The sequence below is a fragment of the Schistocerca piceifrons genome, chromosome 3 (genome assembly GCF_021461385.2).
Source record: "Schistocerca piceifrons isolate TAMUIC-IGC-003096 chromosome 3, iqSchPice1.1, whole genome shotgun sequence".
Classification (NCBI taxonomy): Eukaryota; Metazoa; Arthropoda; class Insecta; order Orthoptera; family Acrididae; genus Schistocerca; species Schistocerca piceifrons.
The window spans coordinates 845,951,138-845,971,317 of record NC_060140.1 but is presented as its reverse complement, the minus strand read 5'-3'; the positions used below and the strand labels follow the sequence as shown (position 1 = coordinate 845,971,317).

Here is a 20,180-nt window from a genome sequence, read left to right as displayed (position 1 = left end):
GCTAGCTATTTGCTCTCCTGCTTGTCCTGTTGCTGCCTGATGATGATCAGGAACAAACTTAAGTTGTGTAGTGGCTCATCTTAACTTTATAATTGATTGCCACTGTTCTGCAGTTTGCTATCCTGTATAAACTTTTTTATTATGAGAATGTTTCAAGTTAAACTGTCCCTGCTTCACACAGTCAAAACACTAAAATCAGTTTAGGCCAGGGAAGGAGATTATTAAGCCTAAAAGCAAAAACTGAACCAAATATTCTTCATGACAGTTTGGTGGAGATGCAGTGGTCTCTAAACACCCTGCTCGACCGACATGTGATATTAACACATTAACGTGGCCCCTCTCTCTGACACCATAGCGCCAAGATTCTTCACAGGAAACAATAACCCAGAATATACTCTTATGCTTATTCAACATGATGTTATGGAACAAACTGAATCTTCATCTTTGCAAGGAATTCAGACTTACACTACTCGCACATCTGTCTGTAAAGTTTATTTCTCTACCACGTGGATCTTGAAATAAAGTAATGGAGCACTGCACACTCAGTTATATGTTTCACTGTACACCTTAACAGGATAAGAAAGATATTACACATTCACTGAGCACACCTTACTGTGACCATTCATCATCAGGAGTAAAACTACTGAAAGCAAAAAATGAAATGAGGCAAGACAAAGTGCATAGCATACATGTACTTGTTCCGGTGGGACATGGAGTCTTCACTGTGCAGTTCCTTTTCTGACCACATTAATCACAGATATGCAATCAACTTCAGACAAAACTCTGCACATGAACTGCATCTGAAAGCTAACAGCTATTTGATTTTTTTACTTCAGCATATGGAGGAAGCACATGTTAAACTTCTACTGTGTAATCTGTGCATTTCCTTGGCAAGCTCCTGAGACGTCAGTCTTCATCCATCACCTGCTACTGAGTCTCCCCCCCCGTGTGTGTTCCCACCACCTCCTGACGTGCTGGTGACTTTGGTGTTTAGCATCCTTAAACACTAACAACCACCACCACCACCACCACCACCACCACCACATCCACGGTATACTTGAGCCATCCACATGTTAGGTCTTTAATATTTCCTCATTATTGCATCTGATACCACTTCAGATGTTTCTACGTTTTTCTCAGACATCAGCCTTCAGTAATCAGTTATCACAAATTTTATTCTTATTTTACTGGTCAGAGAAATAACTATCCACTGCACCATTTTCCCTCCAACCCACTGAACTTGGACAGGGTGGCACGGTGCAGTGGTTAGCACAATGGACTCCCATTTTCAAGGATGATGGTTCAATTCTGCATCCAGCCACCCAGATTTGGATTTTCAGAGATTTCCGCAAATCACCCCAGGCAGGTGCTAGGATGATTCTTTTGAAAGGGTATAGGAGATTTCCTTCCGCATCTCTGAAACAATCCAAGCCTGTACTCCATCACTAATGACATCTATGTCAATAGGACAGTAACCTCTAAGCTTCCTTCCACCCAACTTGGATGAGACCACTTACTTGGCTGAGAGGTGTCTTCACTGTGTCTTTGAAACTTCTGTAGACCTGAAAGTCAACTACTCAGAATGTTCTCGAAGCTCTTGGAGGCCATCCATGTGGCTGGTTTCCAGTCACAACCTGACCACATGCCCATCCCTCCTCCAAGTGAGTGTCTCCTACATCACACACTGCATTCTGTTGCTCTGCTGAAAATGAATACAAAATTGGCTTCCCTTGTGCCCCCTGTAGATTGTTTACTCTTCACAGTAGCGTGGAATGCGAAAAGACTGGGTTTCTGCATTTCAGATGTGTCTGCATATATTATATCTGGATATTTAAGAGCTGCATCAAACCAGTCTCAGGACTGAAGACCACAACAACAACATTTAAAAAAATCTTTCATTCATTTGTAATAGATTTTGATTGCAGTCATGCCTGCTTTCAAATTAAATTAATGTTCTTTAGTTGAAATAAGCTAACTTACTGAGAAATATGCAAGTAGAAAACTCATAGTGAGAGTAACAGCATACATTTTACCAGTAAGCATCTGTGTTTTACTGTGTGTTAGTTATTAGAAGAATTTTAAACACAATTTTTTATTTACATGTTTTACATGGTATTACACTCCAGAAACAAGTGAAAGTAGATGGTTTCAGTGATGGTGGCTGCTGCAGAATTTAGTGACTAGAGATGTATTATTTAGAAGTTAACTTCGTGTGTAATAAAATAACCTTGAAATATCCAAGAATGTTTTCTCAAGTGTAGTTTCTCTAAAAAGGTTACTCTTCCTGATAAAGGATGTGCTAATAGACTGTGTGAACTCTGTCTCCCCTCAGCAGAAAGGGGAAACTTGATGACCAAAATACTACAGAATGAAAACAACACAACACAGCTTCAGCATGGAATGGCAGTAATCTGGTTTGAGCCTCATCTTGTTCATTTCACTAGTGCAAAAGTTCATTGTGTTGGGACTGAAAACTTTGAATATTGATCAATGTTATTCAAAAATTGACAGAACACCACCGTTTTGTAGTTTGACTTTGTCATCGTCACACATTTACTAACTTTAAATTGACTTGTTGGATAGTCTACACCTTCAGTGACAGTTTGTGACAATAACTGCCCTAAACTTCATTCCACAAATCTGTCTACAAAAACACACAGGGTCAGTTTTAATATTTTGTGCAGAACAAGAACAAGAATAGAAAACACAACCACAATGTGAAGACTGATAAAAGCAATTTATATTTGCAACAACGAAAGAAGTCTGTGAAGACACTTGACACATGCATGGTAATGAGAGAGATGATGTGGACAGGTGAATTATTCTGATGGCGGACAAGCTTTTATATTTCTCATTCCTTAATTTAATCTGAAAACATACAAACTTGCATCAAATTGTTTACCCACTACTTTCTATGCACAAACATTTCTACATAACAGTTAGTAAATTACAGAAGATTACAGAACTATTTTTTTCTGTCTACACTGGAAATTGCCTATTTTGAGTACAGTTGCCACATACGAAATTATGACGTTATGCAAATTCTTAGTGACTTAATTGATTAATGAAGGGTTCATTTGGTCTAGAAAAATAGTGACAATGAAAGTATGGTGTCCAACTTGGGAATTACACAGGTAAAACAGAACAAAAGGCAACAGCAATTTTGATTGTACCTATACTTCTATACTAATTATCTTTTAAGTTAAATAAGATTTTCAAATCTCATCCAGTACAGTCCCCAACAATTAGTCTTTCCTTCTCTTTCCTTCTCATTCATTCTGGTAAGTCTCCACTGACCCACAGTTCTTGCTACTTTTCTGACACCTGTTGGCAGTAATCCTTGGCGTGTGTTCTGTATTGCATGGCGCACTTTCTTAATGGTCTTGCAGTAACAATGTGCGTTGATTGTTTGGCCTCGTGGTAAGAAATCAATCGGCAAAATGCCTTTTTCTGTCCCAAAAAAATGGTGCACATGACGTTTTGAGGTGTCAAGATTTGCTTAGGCTTAACCTTCGTTGGGGGTGAAGTGTGTCGCCATTCCATTGATTGCTGTTTCGTTTCAAGGGTGTCGTACGATACCCAAGTTTTATCCCCCGTGAATACCAGAGAAAGAAAACCACCGCCTTCTTCGTTGTAGTGTGCCAAAAACTGAAGTTTTGTGTGTTGTTCAATCAGAATTTTGGGTACCTAACATGAGCAAAGTTTTCGAAATTTCAGTTTTTCAGTAAGTTTCATTAATTAGTGATCATGAGATTTGTGGAACTTCCATAGCAAGGGCACTACGTGTGAACTTGTGGTTGTGCTTAATCTTCTCTTAAATTGTGTGAACCAGTTCATCAGTAACCACAGATCGGCGTCCACTTCGTTCTTCATCGTGCACTTGATCACATCCTTCATTGAACAGTCTAACCCATCTTCTAACCATTGAATCACTCGTAGCATTTTGTCCGTAAACCATGCAGATTTGCCGATATATTTCTTTTGGTTTAACTTTCTTTGCATTTAGAAACTGAATCACAGACCTGATTTCACATGCGGCACATTTTCAATTATGGCTGACATTATAAAGAAGCACTACAAAGCACATGTCGGCAGCAGCAATCTGAAAATGGCATACATGTCTTCTCCATGAGTCACAGTAAGTGCCGCGCATGCTCGGAACTGCGATTGTAGCGCTGCCGCGAATAGAAATAGAAACGGAACTTACTTTGTGGACAACTCTCGTATTTCTAATAAGGATTGACCACTTGAGAAAAGTTTATATTAATTATCTGATTCAGGTTTCATTAAGGAAACTTATTTTGAATTGAAGTACTGTTACATGTCATTCTGATAGTGTCCATAATAAGAATTCGGTCCTTCCCTGATTTGGAGCTGAAAAAGGCTAGAATATCTTGTTGGTGACATTGCCTTTGCTAGTCAGCGTGGTAGCATTGGACCAAAATTCATATCCGAAATAAATAAAAAATATATAAATGCAAGTTGAGAGAGTGGAACTTGTGTTTCTCATTCTTTCTTATTGCATAAACAGAACCCTATTGAATAACATGTTAAGAAGTTAAGTTTTAAAATATGCAGTCAGACCATCATTATGCTTACCATGCTTTCTTAATCACCTAGTTAACTGTTGTAGAGTTTCTCAGGTATGTTGTTATAGTAAGCTCTTGATCCAACAGGTGAGTGTCTATCTGCAGAACTGGTCCCACGTTCTGAGCTATGTTAGCAAGGCTGAAGCAACGCCTGACTTTACAGAGGTAAGCTTCTGCAGTGATATAATTTTTGTATACATTAGATATACTTAGGAATTTTGTGAAATCACTGCAAAACAAGTTGTTAAAACTGTGGCTTCCCACACACTACTGTTACGATTTTCCTCAATATCTTGCTTGGTTTGCATTTTATGGATCAAACCAATGCAACAGTGTTATTTAATTGTTTTCACCACTTTTGCATTGCATTACATCATATTCTAATGTAGCAGTTTCATAAGTTATTGTTCCTATGTTATCAATATGCTTTCTCTGTATTTTTCATGCTTTCTAGTTCTAACTTCAAAAAAAATTTGTTAACATACACTCCTGGAAATGGAAAAAAGAACACATTGACATCGGTGTGTCAGACCCACCATACTTGATCCGGACACTGCGAGAGGGCTGTACAAGCAATGATCACACGCACGGCACAGCGGACACACCAGGAACCGCGGTGTTGGCCGTCGAATGGCGCTAGCTGCGCAGCATTTGTGCACCGCCGCCGTCAGTGTCAGCCAGTTTGCCGTGGCATACGGAGCTCCATCGCAGTCTTTAACACTGGTAGCATGCCGCGACAGCGTGGACGTGAACCGTATGTGTAGTTGACGGACTTTGAGCGAGGGCGTATAGTAGGCATGCGGGAGGCCGGATGGACGTACCGCCGAATTGCTCAACACGTGGGGCGTGAGGTCTCCACAGTACATCGATGTTGTCGCCAGTGGTCAGCGGAAGGTGCACGTGCCCGTCGACCTGGGACCGGACCGCAGCGACGCACGGATGCACGCCAAGACCGTAGGATCCTACGCAGTGCCGTAGGGGACCGCACCGCCACTTCCCTGCAAATTAGGGACACTGTTGCTCCTGGGGTATCGGCGAGGACCATTCGCAACCGTCTCCATGAAGCTGGGCTACGGTCCCGCACACCGTTAGGCCGTCTTCCGCTCACGCCCCAACATCGTGCAGCCCGCCTCCAGTGGTGTCGCGACAGGCGTGAATGGAGGGACGAATGGAGACGTGTCTTCTTCAGCGATGAGTCGCTTCTGCCTTGGTGCCAATGATGGTCGTATGCGTGTTTGGCGCTGTGCAGGTGAGCGCCACAATCAGGACTGCATACGACCGAGGCACACAGGGCCAACACCCGGCATCATGGTGTGGGGAGCGATCTCCTACACTGGCCGTACACCACTGGTGATCGTCGAGGGGACACTGAATAGTGCACGGTACATCCAAACCGTCATCGAACCCATCGTTCTACCATTCCTAGACCGGCAAGGGAACTTGCTGTTCCAACAGGACAATGCACGTCCGCATGTATCCCGTGCCACCCAACGTGCTCTAGAAGGTGTAAGTCAACTACCCTGGCCAGCAAGATCTCCGGATCTGTCCCCCATTGAGCATGTTTGGGACTGGATGAAGCGTCGTCTCACGCGGTCTGCACGTCCAGCACGAACGCTGGTCCAACTGAGGCGCCAGGTGGAAATGGCATGGCAAGCCGTTCCACAGGACTACATCCAGCATCTCTACGATCGTCTCCATGGGAGAATAGCAGCCTGCATTGCTGCGAAAGGTGGATATACACTGTACTAGTGCCGACATTGTGCATGCTCTGTTGCCTGTGTCTATGTGCCTGTGGTTCTGTCAGTGTGATCATGTGATGTATCTGACCCCAGGAATGTGTCAATAGCTTCCCCTTCCTGGGACAATGAATTCACGGTGTTCTTATTTCAATTTCCAGGAGTGTAGTTTAAGTAATTGTATTGCACTGTTTCTGTTTTTGCATGTTGCATTGGTTACAGTTAAACATACAGTTACAAATAACAATAACTACACCCGATAATCGTTCAAATTACCATACAAATTACAACAATTAAAAATAAAAGAATGATGGGTTACCAAAAGCTACATAGCTGTATGAAGGTGAAGGTGCTTTATTCACAAATACTGGTTTCACATCATTATAGACGCTTTGTTTATCTGTTAAAAATACAAATCACTGTATGAAATTCTTGAAATAGAGATACATAATCATAGTGTTCACATAAAACAAGAAACAATGATGAGTACTCACAATAGTTACATTCATCTGGCTCATTCAGCAGGCATGCTTCGCACATTCTTACAAGTATCTTTTGGGTGTACTCAATTTTATTATGGCAACCCACCATTGTGGTTTGACTTTTAACTTGGATAACTTCCCAAAAGCTGGGACACTGCAGTTGTCAGTCTACATTATGGAAATATGACCATTGTGAGTACTCATCATTGCTTCTTGTTGAATGTAAATATTATGGTTCTGTATTTCTACTGTTTCAAAAATTTCATACAGTGATTTGTATTTTTGACAGATAAACCCGAAGATGCATCTATACTGATGTGAAACCGGTAGTTGCAAGAAAGCACCTTCATACAGCCATGCAGCTTTTTGAAACACTTAGTCATTCTTGACTTTTGAATTTTTGTAATTTTTATGATAATTTGAACAGCTATTGAGAGTTCAGTGGAATTATTGTTATGCATAATGTGCCTGAGCTGTTTTTGCGCTCGCCAGAAAGTTATGTTAAGAATTTTTTATTGATAGAATTATTGTCTTTTCTTCGTTTATGTGGTCAGTTAAATGTTACTGTTACTTCTGATTCCTAAGTAGCCATTTCAAATAGCACTACTGTTTTATTGTAATTATGAAAGTAAAAATTTTCTTGTTTATGTACAAAGTAGTGTTCACTTAAAATTGTCTCTGTTCCACGTTTCAGCTTTCTGGTGTTTGGTTGTAATTTCATTATCATAATGATCATTATAGTCATTCAGAAGCATTATTTCCTCCGTTAGTTCTACACAAATCTCCGTAATAGTTGCAGGAGCAGCTAACATCCATATGAAGAGGGCATCACTCTTTCTTTGGAAATAATTCTTACGAAGTGGCATTTGCCTCAGTTCAGGACCTTCTCAGGACTTCACATTTCTCTCTCTCTCTCTCTCTCTCTCTCTCTCTCTCTCTCTCTCTCTCTCTCTTAACTATTTCTGCTAAAATCACTCTAGCTTATGTTCCAACATCCTACAGAAATTAGATTGCTTTGATGCCTGATGCAGTTCCTTATACTTCAGTGTGCCGCCACCGCCGCCCCCCTCCCCCCCCCCCCCCCCCCCCCCACCACCACCACACACACTTTTTTTTTTTCTCCAAGTCTACGAAAAATCTAATACCAATTTTACATGTCTTATTGTGTTCATTGATGATAGCATTATCTAGTCTGTTGACATCAGTTGTCTTATCAGTAAATTCTGGACTCTCAGCTCTCTGAGACTGTGTGTGTGTGTGTGTGTGTGTGTGTGTGTGTGTGTGTGTGTGTGTGTCTGCTGCTGACAAAGGCCTTAATGGCCAAAAGCTTTAATTGTGTGAATGTTTTTATTGGGCCTATTGCGACTCAGCATCTCCACTATATGGTGAGTAGCAACTTTCCTTCTCTGGTATTGTTAAATTCTGGACACTTGTAATACAGCAGAAGTTTAGATTCCAAGACAGCAACAGGGTTGTATTTATTATATTGTTGTGTGTTGCTTCCCAGTAATCCATACTTAATGACCAGTTGCTGGTGCAACTAGGTGCTGACTAGTCATATCTGCCCAGTTATACAGTTTTTGAAAATATTGGTTGCCCCTACGTTGTATTTTGAATTGAGTCATTAGCTTGCTTACTTTTTCTGCATCTGTCCGTAACTTGTCAGGATGCACTTCCCATAGTTCTGCATCTTTATTACTCTAGCCTCAATTTCCATCACGTTGGCGACACAAAATACCATCCTAGAGGCACTACATTTCAGTTGACAAAAGGTTCTTCCAGAATAATTCCTTTTCTTATTGAGTAATTTTATTTTGCTTGAATGCTGTATAAAAAATGACTTGCCTCCTCCCTGTGCTTCCCCCACTTCAGGTGGTACAGGCAGAGTGATTTAAATTGGATGAAAAAGGTAAACAGAAAGCTGTATAAAGGAATGAAGCAAACAATCTAAAATTCTTGAAATCTTCTCTCATTGACAGAAGTGAAAATTTCAGAAAAGAATGTACCATGTGTCTTTTCTGAGAATCTTCACACACATTTCCCTGCTATTTTGGCAGATCTGCATCTACACTAATACTTTGCAGACCATACTGAGGTGCATGGCAGAGGGTACTTTCTGTTGTGCAAGTTATTAGGGCTTCTTCCTGTTCCATTTGTGTCTGGAGCAAGGGAAGAATGATCGCTTAAGAACTTTTGTACACTCTGTAGTTAGTCGAAGCTTGTATTTGCGATTTCTGCTGGAGTGATACATTGGATGTTGTACTATATTTGTAAATCCTTCACTTAAATAAATTGTTCTAGAAACTTGGGAAGTATGCTTTCAAGACAATTACTGCTTATCTAAAAGCATCTGCCATTTCAGTTTTTCAGCACCTCTGTGGTGCTCTCCCATGAGTCAAACCAACCTGTGATCGTTTGTGCTGCTGTTATTTGTGTACGTCCAGCGTTCCTACTGCGTTTTGGTAATATCCTACCAATGAACTGAAGTCTGCCAGCAACTTTACCTACAACTGAGCCTTTGTGAGCATTCCATGTCCTATCCCTGCAAACAGTTACACCAGGAATTTTTATGGGGTGCCTGATTCCAGCTGTTATTCATTGTTATTGTATTCATAGGATATTATTATTATTATTATTATTATTTTAGTGAAGTGCAAAATTTTATTGAATATGTGCAGCTTCTTCCAGATAGTAATTCATTACACATAATTGCATCATCCATGAAATCAATATTTTCATGCATTTCATTATATAACAGATCATTAATGTACACTGATGAGCTAATACATTATGACCACCTGCTTAATAACTTTTCCATCTTTGGAACAAAATACATAACTGATTCTGCATCAGGGATCACACAGTTTGTTGGTAGGTTTCTGGAGCCCATGCACAGGTCATGTAATTTGTGTAAGAAATGGGCAACTGATCTGCATATGTGATGTGGTGCCTGGCAGCAACCCAGATGGGTTCCATAGGATTAAAATCGGGTGAATTTGATCACTGAGACACCAATGTGAGTTCACTATAATGCTCCTCAAACCATTGAAACACAATTCTGGCTCAGGGACACATGCGATTATACTGCTGAAAGATGACATCTCTGTTGGGCAAGACATCAAACATGAAGGGATGCAGGTGGTTCGCAGCTGTGTCTTCGATTATTACCACAGGTACCGTGCAGCTGCAGAATGTCTCCCATAGCATAGTACTGCACCCACCAGCTAACTTCTGTGGCACGCTGCACACGTCGAGCCCCCACTCACCTCGATGACGGCGTTTGTGGAGATGACCATCAGTATAGTGTAGCAAAAACGTGATTCACATGTAGAGCTGACACATTTCCATTGATTGATGATTGAAACCCGATAGTCTCGTGCCCACTGCAGTTGTAATTTATGATGTCATTGGGTCAATGTGTGAACATGTAGGGGTGGTCTGCTGTAGAGCTCAGTATTCAACAACATACAATGAATGGTGTGCTTTGAACACTTGTGCATGCACCAGTATTATGCTCTTTTGGCAGAGGTGCCACAGATCAGTATCTATCCTACTTTATAGAGCAGACAAACCTCCAAACTCCACATTCTATGAAGTCGTGCATGTCCAACCATTTAACGCCTAGTGGTAGTTTCACTGTCCGTGTACCTGTTTCTGTAGATGCTCACGACAGTAGCACATGAATATACAACCAGCTTCACCATTTTCAAGATATTCGTTAACAAGCTCTGTGTAATAATAATATGCACTTTGTCAAAGTCGCTTACGGCAATGGATTTCCACATTTCCAGCCCAGATCTTCACTGGGATGGTTTCCCATCTGTTTCTGCTCTCTGCGTACACACTTCTGTTACCACGCCACATGGCCGCAATGCCACCAGGCGGCATCAAATGTTGTGGTGGACAGTTGTCATAATGTTTTGCCTTATCAGTGTACAACATGAACAGCAAGTGTTCAAACCCTTTCCATGGGCCACTGAAGTTACTTCTACATCTATTAAGGACTCATGATCCAAGATAATCCAGATAATCCCTACCAAAAATCTTCAGTGCAACCTAAATTTCACTTGATATGGATTGCACATATCATACTACTGATGATAAATGTAGGTGTGCTACTGAGTTAAATGGTGTTTATATCATTTTTGTAACTTGTAGGAGGGGCTCACTCTAACGGATAGTGTTCGTATGTTTTTCACATTGTTTCTATGCATTATTTGCCCTCTCCAGTGTGTCATTGTGTATCTTTGCTATTTTCTGACTTACAGCTTTTTCTGTTTTTGTACTATATGTAATGTGTAATTTATTATGTGATTGACAACATATTTTACCACATTTGTGGGAATGTAAATATATTGATAGTGTATCTTGAAGTGAAACCCTGATGTTGCTCATGTAGGTACACGGCAAAGATAGCAATCAGACGATTCTCACCAGGCTGAAGTGTGCCTCTGCTCTAGCGGAACTGGCCACCAAGAAATATAAGTCTGCAGCGAGACACTTCCTGCAAGCAAATTTTGATCACTGTGATTTCCCGGAACTGCTGTCTGCCAGCAATGTTGCAATGTATGGTGGTTTATGTGCCCTCGCTACCTTTGATCGCCATGAACTTCAGAAGAATGTTATATTCAGCAGGTTTGTAACAAAGGATTTTTAATACAAAAGAACTTCATTACTGTTGAAGCATGGGTACTATTTACACAATGTAACTTGGCAGTTCATGTGGGTGGTACTGGGAGCAATCCCTGCCTTCCACCAACATGTCTTTCACAGGACAGGCAGCATATACGTAAGGGGAAACGTGTGTTTCCATGAAAGTGTAGGTGAAAGATAATGATCATGTATTGAGTTTCTATAAGTGAAACAGAAATCTTGTTGCTACAAATTATAAAAATACTAGGATAGAAATTTTGTAGCAGAAATGAGTCAATACTGGCCAACTTGTAGCAGTACAACTGCACTCAGCACCCGCCACAAAAATTGCTGAGCTATATTACACGAATGAATCCTGTTTAAAATGTAATAACTACAGTGAACTGTATGAAGATAATCTCAAGTGTCAACTTTTAAGGTAATCGATCTGTGGCAAATGCACAATCAATATTTATAGATTTGTAAAAGTTCCAGCTCCCAGTCTGCCTTTCTTCCAGAGCTAAGAGGGAAAAGATACATTTAGAGACTTGCAAATGCAATCAGTTTTTGCGTTAACTGAACAGTGCTGAAAGTAGAAATTAGATGATGGGATAAAAAGAAATGTAGAATTGTTAAACCTAGTTGTTATGGCATCGTTGTTGTTGTTGTGGTCTTCAGTCCTGAGACTGGCTTGATGCAGCTCTCCATGCTACTCTATCCTGTGCAAGCTTTTTCATCTCCCAGTACCTACTGCAACCTACATCCTTCTGAATCTGCTTAGTGTATTCATCTCTTGGTCTCCCTCTACGATTTTTACCCTCCACGCTGCCCTCCAATACTAAATTGGTGATCCCTTCATGCCTCAGAACATGTCCTACCAACTGATCCCTTCTTCTGGTCAAGTTGTGCCACAAACTTCTCTTCTCCCCAATCCTATTCAATACTTCCTCATTAGTTATGTGATCTACCCATCTAATCTTCAGCATTCTTCTGTAGCACCACATTTCGAAAGCTTCTATTCTCTTCTTGTCCAAACTATTTATCGTCCATGTTTCACTTCCATACATGGCTACACTCCATACGAATACTTTCAGAAATGACTTCCTGACACTTAAATCTATACTCGATGTTAACAAATTTCTCTTCTTCAGAAACGCTTTCCTTGCCATTGCCAGCCTACATTTTATATCCTCTCTACTTCGACCATCATCAGTTATTTTGCTCCCCAAATAGCAAAACTCCTTTACTACTTTAAGTGCCTCATTTCCTAATCTAATTCCCTCAGCATCACCCGACTTAACTAGACTACATTCCATTATCCTTGTTTTGCTTTTGTTGATGTTCATCTTATATCCTCCTTTCAAGACACTGTCCATTCCGTTCAACTGCTCTTCCAAGTCCTTTGCTGACTCTGACAGAATTACTATGTCATCGGCGAACCTCAAAGTTTTTATTTCTTCTCCATGAATTTTAATACCTACTCCGAATTTTTCTTTTGTTTCCTTTACTGCTTGCTCAATATACAGATTGAATAACATCGGGGAGAGACTACAACCCTGTCTTACTCCCTTCCCAACCACTGCTTCCCTTTCATGTCCCTCGACTCTTATAACTGCCATCTGGTTTCTGTACAAATTGTAAATAGCCTTTCGCTCCCTGTATTTTACCCCTGCCACCTTTAGAATTTGAAAGAGAGTATTCCAGTCAACATTGTCAAAAGCTTTCTCTAAGTCTACAAATGCTAGAAACGTAGGTTTGCCTTTCCTTAATCTTTCTTCTAAGATAAGTCGTAAGGTCAGTATTGCCTCACGTGTTCCAGTGTTTCTACGGAATCCAAACTGATCTTCCCCGAGGTTGGCTTCTACTAGTTTTTCCATTCGTCTGTAAAGAATTTGTGTTAGTATTTTGCAGCTGTGACTTATTAAGCTGATAGTTCGGTAATTTTCACATCTGTCAACACCTGCTTTCTTTGGGATTGGAATTATTATATTCTTCTTGAAGTCTGAGGGTATTTCGCCTGTTTCATACATCTTGCTCACCAGATGGTAGAGTTTTGTCAGGACTGGCTCTCCCACGGCCGTCAGTAGTTCCAATGGAATATTGTCTACTCCGGGAGCCTTGTTTCGACTCAGGTCTTTCAGTGCTCTGTCAAACTCTTCACGCAGTATCATATCTCCCATTTCATCTTCATCTACATCCTCTTCCATTTCCATAATATTGTCCTCAAGTACATCGTCCTTGTATAGACCCTCTATATACTCCTTCCACCTTTCTGCTTTCCCTTCTTTGCTTAGAACTGGGTTTCCATCTGAGCTCTTGATATTCATACAAGTCGTTCTCTTATCTCCAAAGGCCTCTTTAATTTTCCTGTAGGCGGTATCTATCTTACCCCTAGTGAGATAGGCCTCTACATCCTTACATTTGTCCTCTAGCCATCCCTGCTTAGCCATTTTGCACTTCCTGTCGATCTCATTTTTGAGACGTTTGTATTCCTTTTTGCCTGTTTCACTTACTGCATTTTTATATTTTCTCCTTTCATCAATTAAATTCAATATTTCTTCTGTTACCCAAGGATTTCTACTAGCCCTAGTCTTTTTACCTACTTGATCCTCTGCTGCCTTCACTACTTCATCCCTCAAAGCTACCCATTCTTCTTCTACTGTATTTATTTCCCCCATTCCTGTCAATTGCTCCCTTATGCTCTCCCTGAATCTCTGTACAACCTCTGGTTCTTTTAGTTTATCCAGGTCCCATCTCCTTAAATTCCCACCTTTTTGCAGTTTCTTCAGTTTTAATCTACAGGTCATAACCAATAGATTGTGGTCAGAGTCCACATCTGCCCCTGGAAATGTCTTACAATTTAGAACCTGGTTCCTAAATCTCTGTCTTACCATTATATAATCTATCTCATACCTTTTAGTATCTCCAGGGTTCTTCCATGTATACAACCTTCTTTCATGATTCTTAAACCAAGTGTTAGTTATGATTATGTTGTGCTCTGTGCAAAATTCGACCAGGCGGCTTCCTCTTTCATTTCTGTCCCCCAATCCATATTCACCTACTACGTTTCCTTCTCTCCCTTTTCCTACACTCGAATTCCAGTCACCCAAGATTATTAAATTTTCGTCTCCCTTCACAATCTGAATAATTTCTTTTATTTCATCATACATTTCTTCAATTTCTTCGTCATCTGCAGAGCTAGTTGGCTTATAAACTTGTACTACTGTAGTAGGCGTGGGCTTCGTATCTATCTTGGCCACAATAATGCGTTCACTATGGTGTTTGTAGTAGCTTACCCGCATTCCTATTTTCCTATTCATTATTAAACCTACTCCTGCATTACCCCTATTTGATTTTGTGTTTATAACCCTGTAGTCACCTGACCAGAAGTCTTGTTCCTCCTGCCACCGAACTTCACTAATTCCCACTATATCTAACTTCAACCTATCCATTTCCCTTTTCAAATTTTCTAACCTACCTGCCCGATTAAGGGATCTGACATTCCACGCTCCGATCCGTAGAACGCCAGTTTTCTTTCTCCTGATAACGACATCCTCTTGAGTAGTCCCCACCCGGAGATCCGAATGGGGGACTATTTTACCTCCGGAATATTTTACCCAAGAGGACGCCATCATCATGTAATCATACAGTAAAGCTGCATGCCCTCGGGAAAAATTACGGCTGTAGTTTCCCCTTGCTTTCAGCCGTTCACAGTACCAGCACAGCAAGGCCGTTTTGGTTAGTGTTACAAGGCCAGATCAGTCAATCATCCAGACTGTTGCCCTTGCAACTACTGAAAAGGCTGCTGCCCCTCTTCAGGAACCACACGTTTGTCTGGCCTCTCAACAGATACCCCTCCGTTGTGGTTGCACCTACGGTACGGCTATCTGTATCGCTGAGGCACGCAAGCCTCCCCACCAACGGCAAGGTCCATGGTTCATGGGGGGGATAATGGCATCAGGTGTGATAATATTTTGATATTTGTAAGGCGTTTCTGAGGGATGAAAGGGAAAAGGGCAAAAGAAATGACAGCAAGGAGACATTATTTATAGGAAATTATTTTTGGGTCTTGTATTGTTATTGTGCAAATAGGTTTCCAGTTGGAATGGATTTTTAACATCAGCAACGAAAACTGTTAAAGGTTAAGTACACTGAGAATTGAGTATTAGATTTGAAATATCCTTCAAAGTGCCTCTGCTACATTTGACATTATTTACTTTACACAACAGTTTTTATCTCGGGGTATTAATAACTACTTCAGCTGTATGTAGTCCTTTATCATTGGATCACTACAGTTGGTGTGTGCGCTAAACGCCACATCTTTAGGTGAACATATGACTAAAACATCAGAGTGGAAAAGCTTAGACACTTTCTACCAAATATTCGTTGTCTATCAGAACAAAACACTGCTGAAAGGCAGTTATGACGGACAATGAATGTTGGGTAAAAAATTTCCAAGTTTTTTCGCACTAATGTTTTGCTCATATGTTAACCGAAGATGTGGCTTGCAGTGCCACGAAACCGGTAGTGATCAAATAATAAAGGACTAAATACAGCTTAAGCGGTTATTAATACCCAAGATGACTATTCATAGCTGTGGTTGCCCTATCTACAAGGTTGTCTACGCAACAGTCTTAGTTTTAGCTTCTACTAAATAAATACTTTATTTAATTTAGGTGGACTGTGCCAAAATATAATTTCATAAGATAACAAAAAGGGAAAATATCCAAACCCAAGGAACACTCTTTGCCTTAGTTTGTGAGAAAAGACATGTATCGGTAGATGGTGGTAGGATATTACAGGGTGTGTCAAGATGAAAGGATGATTTTTAATCAATAATACCATGTTTATTACACAACATTTTAACAAGTTTATTGATTCAGCATCTGTTTAAGAGTACTAAAATGTCCGTAAAACATCTTATGATTTGAAAATGACACAGTGAGAGTGGTGTCTGTTCCTAGCTGTGCACTCTTGACTCTTTCCAAAGGTGTCGCACACACCCAAACTTCTTTTGGTATGCTAGAGTGTTCCTGGCAAATAGTACCTTGACATTTTCCAGTGTATAAAATAACTAACACGAAAAAGAAAGAAAAAACCAAATGCTGAGATCTGATATTGATAATTCTTTGAGTCAGGCAATGTTGCCATTGTGAGAAACTAATGACCAGGGAATTGAACACTCAATGAAGTCATCTTTTTTTTAAGTGTGTAAGCTACTGCCCTACCTTACTGAAACATGGCCCAGTTATGTACTACTGTACTTAACAATTCCACCTCTCAGTGTCACTTTGTCAGTGTGAAGAAGACATTCATACATCACTTCATAGGTTTTGTCTGTCTGGCAGCAAAAGTTCTGATTGCTAACATAACCAGATAAAAGGAAATGAGTTTAGCCACTCATCATGAGAACTAAGTCTTCACTTGATTAAATTGCTGAACCATGACAATTCTGTGATGCCAAAGTCTAATTTATAATAAAATATTTGCTGTACACTGCAATCAGAGAGGTGCACATCAGAAGCGAGTTTACAAGCTGGCTGGTATTAATACCCACCACATATCTCACTTGCCAATCTCTTCTTGTGCTCTGAATGACTTTTGTTTTAGGGTTGAACTTGTTGCTCTGAATTATTTCACCCATAGCAGAACATCAACAAAAGCAAAACAAGGATAATGGAATGTAGTCTAATTAAGTCGGGTGATGCTGAGGGAATTAGATTAGGAAATGAGGCACTTAAAGTATTAGAGGAGTTTTGCTATTTGGGGAGCAAAATAACTGATGATGGTCGAAGTAGAGAGGATATAAAATGTAGGCTGGCAATGGCAAGGAAAGCGTTTCTGAAGAAGAGAAATTTGTTAACATCCAGTATTGATTTAAGTGTCAGGAAGTCGTTTCTGAAAGTATTCGTTTGGAGTGTAGCCATGTATGGAAGTGAAACATGGACGATAAATAGTTTGGACAAGAAGAGAATAGAAGCTTTCGAAATGTGGTGCTACAGAAGAATGCTGAAGATTAGATGGGTAGATCACATAACTAATGAGGAAGTATTGAATAGAATTGGGGAGAAGAGAAATTTGTGGCACAACTTGACCAGAAGAAGGGATCGGTTGGTAGGACATGTTCTGAGGCATCAAGGGATCACCAATTTAGTATTGGAGGGCAGCGTGGAGGGTAAAAATCGTAGGGGGGGACCAAGAGATGAATACACTAAGCAGATTCAGAAGGATGTAGGTTGCAGTAGGTACTGGGAGATGAAAAAGCTTGCACAGGATAGAGTAGCATGGAGAGCTGCATCAAACCAGTCTCAGGACTGAAGACCACAACAACAACAGCAGAATTATGTTGTAGGATGGAAAGTGCCCTCTTTGACCTATATTGAAGTGCTGGCTGAACTGTTGCTGTGTTGCAAAGCAAGAGTCATCACATTTATAAATGTTCTCACAAAAGGTGCACTGTGCTTACACAAGCAGAGCTCCAAGGCTAGTGAAACGGCATCATGCAGGCAACAAACAATGTGTAACAGTGCGGTAGTGGACATGTTGCATAATACATGAGGTCTTATTAATTAAATACCCTCAGGTCTTTTTGCCCCACACTGTACTTGGGCAAATATTTTTGTGATTGTCATTTGTGGAGATTTGATCCATACCTTATGGAAATGATTTAATGGGATATTGTAGGCACTTATGAAAAGTATTTTCAGGACAACTATAAGTTACTGTTCTTGACAAGTTGTGACTAGTACATAGGTTGATCCTTGTCAAGGAACAGGACTTAAGAGAATTATAGTCCTGGCAGCGAAGAATATTGATGCATCCTAGTATACTATTTAGTAATGAGAGTTGGACCCTCTTTAAAACTGCTCGTTCAGTGGTACTTGATGCCTTAGAACATAGCTCCACCAGTAGGAGTTCTCGACATAAAATTTGCTGTCCACTGTTACCGGTGTGCCTCACTGGAGTGTTAGTTCACCTGCAGTGTTCTAGTAGCACAATGAACATGCAGAATCTCTCTATCTGCCACTGTCAGCAGCCCATTTAACTTTTGCCTGCCGCAGTGGGCAAAAATGGGTTCATCTGTTGTCAGAGCTTTAGCTGAGACACAAAGATACTCAGTGTGGCAAGGCTGTAGTGCCACATGAAATAATAATAATAATAATAATAATAATAATAATAATAACAGATAAAACAACACCACATAACAAACCTGACATCATACTCACCAATAAAAAGAAGAAATTAACACAACTAATCGAAATATTCATACCCAATACAACAAATATACAAAAGAAAACAGGAGAAAAAATTGAAAAATACATCCAACTGGCTGAGGAAGTCAGAGACATGTGGCATCAGGATAAAGTTGACATCATACCAATTATACTATCAACTACAGGAGTCATACCACACAATATCCACCAGTACATCAATGCAATACAGCTACATCCAAACTTATATATACAACTACAGAAATCTGTAATTATTGACACTTGTTCAATTACCCGAAAGTTCCTAAATGCGATGTAACGTATACCATACAGTTAAAAGGAAGTCACGCTTGATCAAGGTCCGCGTCACCTTCCATTTTTAACCAGACATAACGTCTGAGACAAGGAAGAAAGAAAGAAATAATAATAATAATAATAATAATAATAATAATAATAATGGCTTCACTCCAAGGACACCACAGAGGAGTTCTCCAACATTGCAGTGGACCTTAGAAAGAGGTGACTAAAATTTTATGGACACAGCAGACGTCATGGACAAAGGTGTCCATAGACTCAAAGTGTACTAGTGGGAAGTGATGTCAGAGAAAACAGCACCTAAAGGCCAAAGTGGACTGAAGAAAGGAAGAGAGCCTTTAGTGAACAAATGGAGTAGTACTGGAAGAACAAGTAGTCATGAATGTTTTGTGTGATCTGATAAAAGGCCTGTAATGTGTGTAACAACAACAACAATAATAATAATAATAATAATAATAATAATAAAAGTAGTTGTAATCAGTGTGTACAATCACTCTTTGAAGTGACTTCAGTTCTGGATACACCCTTGAATGTGTAGGCGGTCTGTTTGTGTACCATGTTGAGAGGGTAATTGCAAGAAGTGGTGGTGGTGGTGGTATTGACTGTATGTTTTGTCAGACTGGCTTCTTTAACACAAGCGTGTCCCGTGTATGCTAAGGACAGAATGTGTGAAGGCGATGTAGTTTTTAACTTGTGTTGAAAGATTGTGACGTTTCTGAGATAATTCACTTGCAGTGTGTAACATAGGCAGTGGCGTTCACTGGCTTTACTGATAATGGCTTGTTGACTAGACTTTGTTGCCAACATGTATGGGGACAATGAGCACAGAGGTGGTGCTCGTGGCAATGTAAACACAGGTACTACTTCCAACCAAACATCAGACACACATACTTGTAGTCACAACTATTGAAATGACTAAAATTCTATTTTCAAAACTCATTCATTCAACAAAATAATCAACATGAAGAGATTTTTGTACAGTATTCCTCGTCTGTGACTGTCCTGCTTTGGGCTAAATCCAAGTATCGCTTACTGCAGTTTTCAGTCTGACATATGCACTGCTGTAGCACTGTCTTCTCTTGTCAAAGAGTGGTGGGACTCCTTCAGATAGGAGATATGTGATTAAACCAGAGCAGTGGCAGTGAAAGCAACTGGAAATGCAACTTCGATTGGTTCATGGAGGAGCGCACTCTCGATCACATTAGACTTATATCC

The 20,180-nt window shown here is 40.2% G+C and overlaps 1 protein-coding gene across 2 annotated transcripts in view; it reads left to right on the top strand.

The window, feature by feature from the left end:
* LOC124787957 (COP9 signalosome complex subunit 1) overlaps positions 1-20,180 on the top strand; it is a 95,526-nt gene that overhangs the window by 27,292 nt on the left and 48,054 nt on the right. For both annotated transcript variants that reach the window (XM_047254962.1, XM_047254961.1), the window contains exons 6-7: positions 4,677-4,754; positions 11,207-11,442. In XM_047254962.1, the coding sequence (XP_047110918.1) occupies positions 4,677-4,754; positions 11,207-11,442 (314 nt within the window). The remainder of the gene's footprint in view (positions 1-4,676; positions 4,755-11,206; positions 11,443-20,180) is intronic.